This window comes from Amaranthus tricolor, chromosome 15 (genome assembly GCF_026212465.1).
Source record: "Amaranthus tricolor cultivar Red isolate AtriRed21 chromosome 15, ASM2621246v1, whole genome shotgun sequence".
NCBI lineage: Eukaryota > Viridiplantae > Streptophyta > Magnoliopsida > Caryophyllales > Amaranthaceae > Amaranthus > Amaranthus tricolor.
The window spans coordinates 19,877,328-19,883,040 of NC_080061.1; the positions used below are offsets into that span (position 1 = coordinate 19,877,328).

Below are 5,713 nucleotides of genomic sequence, written 5' to 3' on the forward strand. Positions count from 1 at the left end.
AAGAACAGAATCTCAGTCAGACTAAACAGCTTATTGATCTTAAAAATGAGAACAATGATCTTGAAGCCAGGATCAAAACCTTGAAACTGGAATCTGAGAAAAATCTACAAGCATTAAACAAGCTTAATGAGTCTGAATCTAAACTTACTAAAATGCTTACACAACAAAAATCAACTAGTGATAAACGTGGTATTGGTTATAATCATGTTACACATAACTATAAGAGTAAAACCACATTTGTAAAAGGTGCAAATAAACATAAACGTACTCCTACTTGCACATTTTGTTGCAAAAAAGGACATATAAGATTTGCATGTCCTTACAGACGTAAAGACGATTATATTATCAAGAATTCCTTTCCTTTTGAATTACGTGAACAGATAAAGCAAATATGGGTTCCTAAAGGAACAAGACCACCCAACATGGTCTATCCCGAATATGGTTCCAAATTTGTCACTTGGATAGCCAAGTAAGGTTGAGAAAGGTTATTTTCTTTTGTTTTGTAGGATAAACAAAAATGGATTCTAGATAGTGGATGCTCGAGGCATATGAGTGGTAAAATATCTTTATTTTCTGAAATTAAAGAAAAATGCAATGGCTCAATCACCTTAGGAGATAAAGGTAAATGCAAAATTTTAGGCGTTGGTAAAATCGGTAAGAATCCATCTAAAACTATTGACAATGTTTATTTAGTTGAAGGTCTAAAATTTAATTTGCTAAGTGTGTCTCAACTATGTGATAAAGGTAATGAAGTAATTTTTGACAAAGAAAAATGTGTTGTTAAAAATCCTAATACTGGAGATACTCTCATTACTGCTCTTAGAAATGATAATGTTTATGCTTTACATACTAACGAAATTGCAGTGCAAAATTTCAAGTGTTTGAAAGCTATTACAGATAATCCAAAACTTTGGCATAGACGTCTTGGCCATATCAATACTCACACCATGCAGAAGTTGATAAGTAAAGATTTAGTTAAGGGACTTCCAGCTCTTGACTATAAACAATGTCCTATTTGTGACGCATGCATTAAAGGTAAACAAGTAAGAAGTTCATTTAAACCGAAGAAAATGGTAAGTACATCAAGACCATGTGAACTATTACATATTGATTTATGTGGACCAATGCGTGTACGTTGCATAAGAGGTAAATCTTATATCCTAGTTATAGTTGATGATTATTCTAGATTTACGTGGGTTGATTTTCTAAAGGATAAAAGTGAAGCCTTGAAACCGTTTTCAAGACGTTGTAAAGAGATGCAAACTCAACTGAACCTTCCAATAGTCTCGGTTAGAAGTGACCATGGAAGAGAGTTTGATCAATTAGGCTTTGACTCCTTTTGTGAAAAATATGGTATAACCCATAACTTTTCAGCTCCTAGGACACCTCAACAAAACGGTGTAGTTGAAAGGAAAAATCGAACTTTAGAAGAGATGGCAAGAACAATGCTTATTGAAAATGGATTAGCTAAACACTATTGGGCTGAAGCTGTTAACACAGCTAATTATGTCTTAAATAGATGCCTTATAAGACCCATACTTAAGAAAACTCCCTATGAGTTATTCAAAGGAAGAAAACCGAATATAGCATACTTTAAACCATTTGGTTGCAAATGTTTTATTCATAATAATGGTAAAGACAATTTAGGTAAATTTGATGCTAGAAGTGATGAAGGTACATTTCTTGGATACTCACTTAATAGTAAAGCTTATCGAGTGCTAAACAAACGTACAGGTTTAGTTGAAGAAAGTATACATGTTGTTTTTGATGAATCCGAAAATGAAACTTTAAGTGAAGGTTTTAAAGAGTTAAACCTTAATAAACATTTTGATGATTTAAGTGATAATGAACTGGATATTAAAAATGCTAATGCAGTTAAAAAGATTAACATGCAGGATACCATACAAAGTATTGAGGATGAAGGAAAACAGGTTGTTAACATTGAAGACTCACAGTCTGATCTTGAGACCCAACCTCAAGATCTTGAGATAGTTCCTGAACATACTGTTTTGGGTACACCAATTAGAAATACTTCAAATGAAGTAAGTACAAGTTCATTAAATGAAAACACACCATCCATACTACGAAGAAGAACTAGAAAGTCATATCAACATCCTCCAGAGAACATTATAAGTGATCCAAACAAAGGTACGCAAACTCGATCCTCTCTTAAGAATCTATGTGCATTTTCTGCTTTTATTTCTCTCATAGAACCTAAAGATGTTAAAGAAGCATTACAAGAACCAGAGTGGATCATTGCAATGCAAAATGAATTAAATGAATTCGAAAGGAACAAAGTTTGGGATCTAGTTGAAAGACCTCCAGATCGTACTATTATTGGAACAAGATGGGTCTTTCGAAATAAACTCAATGAGGATGGAGATATTGTAAGGAATAAAGCAAGACTGGTAGCTCAAGGCTATAATCAAGAAGAAGGAATAGATTATGATGAAACTTTCGCACCTGTGGCAAGGTTAGAATCTATCCGTATTATGCTTGCTTTTGCTTCATACATGAATATTAAACTATATCAAATGGATGTTAAATGTGCATTCTTAAATGGATACTTGCAAGAAGAAGTATATGTTAAACAACCACCCGGCTTTGAAAATTCTGATCTACCTAATCATGTGTTCAAACTAAATAAAGCATTATATGGCTTGAAACAAGCTCCAAGAGCTTGGTATGACAGATTTAGCTCACATCTACTTGAAAATGAATTTCAACGAGGTAAAATTGATAAAACTCTTTTCATTAAAACTAAAGGAAAAGATATTCTAGTTGTTCAAGTATATGTTGATGATATATTGTTTGGAGCTACTAATGATTCTTTGTGCAAGGAATTTTCTGAGATTATGTGCAAAGAGTTTGAAATGAGCATGATGGGAGACTTAACATTCTTTCTTGGACTACAAATAAAGCAAAAGAAAGATGGCATATTTATTTGTCAAAGTAAATATGTTAGAGATTTATTGAAAAAGTACAATATGGATCAATATAAAGAAGTTAATACGCCTATGAGTACAACACTAAGTTTGGACCAAGATATAAATGGTAAGAGTGTTGATCAAAAGACTTATAGAGGTATGATTGGTTCTTTATTGTATTTAACTGCTAGTCGTCCTGATATCATGTTTAGTGTTTGCTTATGTGCTCGTTTTCAAGCTAACCCAAAAGAATCTCACTTAACAGCAGTTAAGAGAATCTTTAGATATTTATATGGGACTAAAGACTTTGGTCTATGGTACCCTAGCTGTGGAAATTTTAGTTTAATTGGTTTTTCAGATGCTGATTATGCTGGATATAAAGTTGATAGAAAAAGCACCTCAGGATCGTGTCAGTTCTTAGGAAATTCATTGATCTCTTGGTATTCTAAAAAGCAAAATTCAGTTGCTTTATCTACAGCTGAAGCTGAATACATAGCTGCCGGTGCATGTTGCTCTCAAATTTTATGGATTGCTCAACAACTTAGAGACCTTGGAATTGATTTCAAAGGCATACCAATAAGATGTGATAATACAAGTGCAATTTGTATTACAAAGAATCCTGTGCAACATTCTCGTACAAAACACATTGAGGTACGTCACCATTTTATAAGGGATCATGTTGAAAAAGGTAATATTTCTTTATCTTTTATATCTACTGAAAATCAATTAGCGGATATATTTACAAAACCTTTAAGTGCTGATCGTTTTGCTTATATACGTATGGAACTTGGCATGCTAAATGACGTTGCATGAATTAAGGGGGAGTATTATCAAAGAGTAATGGCATATGAGTAAAAGGATTGAAACGATAATTACTTAAATACCAAGTATGTATTAAGGGGGAGCATTACGTATTATTGTGATCATATATGTGTTTATGCATATTTTTGAGAATTGAAAATTTGATTTCAATTTCTTAAAAAATTATTATTATTTGTTTTATAAATATGGGATTTATAATTGAATACCTTTAATTAATAAAGGATATTTAATTATTTTTTAAAACAAAATTGTTTGTTTCGATTAGTTGTGAACATCATCAATGCGTTAAAATTGTGTTCATTATTTTGGTTAACAATTACCCCTGGACAATCCAAACCTTCCAAGAAAAGGAAGAGAGGGTCTAGGAAGTAATTTTTGTTGATTATGCATGTTATGGCTTTGATGAACAATATTTTCTTTTCGGCAAACAATACTTTCTTTTGATAATCCCAACATTTTATAACTCCTTGTTTACTTTTTGATGAAAGTCAAAAAGGGGGAGAAATATATATGTATATTATGTATGTATGCATGCTATACTCACTTGCTCTACTTGCTTTATATTTTGATAATGTTTTGCATGATTGCGCATGATTGCTTGCTTATACATGTTCTGAAATATTATGTTCTGAAAAATTGTTAAATGTTTTGCTTAAATGTTTTGCTCTGATAAATTGTTCTGTATGTTTAACATTCATGCTTAAGGGAGACATAATGTATATGTTTAAGGGAGATATGAAAATTTAGTTGCATAACTTGATATTTGATTGATGATTATAGATTATTATTCATAATCATAACTTGATAATCATGTCTTTAATAATAAAGTTTTTGAAATGATATTGATGACTATCATATTTGCATATATTATGATTGGATATTTGTTTACATAAACAATGATTGTAATGATGTGATATAACATAGTTCTGTTTTGAAACTGATCTTAAAATCTTGAAGAATGTTTCTGAAAAATGATAAAGTCTCGAAAATGTTTTTATATATTATTATTATTCGTGCTTTTCATTTCATTATAACTTAGAAATATGATTTAGGTAAATATGGTTTTGACTTTCATCAAGGGGGAGATTGAAGACTCAACTCTCTTAAATAATAAGGAAAGATTAAAGACTTAATTCTCTTGGATGATGATAATTCAAAACACATATTGTTTAAACAAATAAATTAAGTAATTACATTTAATTGTTTAAGTAAGTTTAAAATCATATTTGATACACATTTGATTTATATTTTTAAGAAAGAAGTCGATGGAATGTGCTTAAAGAACTTAAGTTTATTTTAAAGTGATTTTATAAGTTCTGAAATATATTTCAAAGTCTTGAAACAAATTACAATTACGATCAGGTTAGTTTCGTAATAATATTTGAAATATTTTAATAGGTCAATGTTCCTTGAAATTATATTTGAAATATTTTAATAGGTCAAGGTTCATTAAAATTAACATTGGATATTATTTGAATAAAGTTTAAATATTTTGTTATACGTTGGTAATTAACGTTTAAATATTTTATATTTAAACTTGGATTTAAATATGTGATTAAAATTATTTGGTAATTAAATATAGTACAAGGTACACATGTTTTATTATTAATTGTACACGGCTATATTTAAGCAAGATCTAGATTTACTATTATTTGGATGAAATTTGAATTTATGCTAAAAATAGTAAATAGCGATCCTAAAAAATAGGAATTAATTTAAATGGTTATTTAAATGTTGATAAATCTGGTTTATGCTTATTATTCAATATCTTGTTTAAGTACTAACATGGCAGCATAGCATTGGACAATTACAAACACAATGACGAAATTATTATTAAGCTGTCAGTACACGTCAGTTTGAAGATAACCTCAAGATCTTGAAGTCAGGCGCTGAAAGACCAGGTCAACAGAAAATAACGGATAGGAGCCTTCTTGTTTTTGAAGATGTGTTGAGGCGTACACTAT

At 30.4% G+C, this 5,713-nt stretch overlaps 1 protein-coding gene across 1 annotated transcript in view; it reads left to right on the top strand.

Moving 5' to 3' along the window:
* LOC130801401 (uncharacterized) overlaps positions 1–835 on the top strand; it is a 1,895-nt gene extending 1,060 nt beyond the window's left edge. The window contains exons 1-2 of the mRNA XM_057665245.1: positions 1–621; positions 745–835. The exon at positions 1–621 is cut by the window's left edge and continues 1,060 nt beyond it. Of these exons, the coding sequence (XP_057521228.1) occupies positions 1–473 (473 nt within the window). The 3' untranslated portion in view covers positions 474–621; positions 745–835. The remainder of the gene's footprint in view (positions 622–744) is intronic.
* The last annotated feature ends 4,878 nt before the right edge of the window (positions 836–5,713 follow it).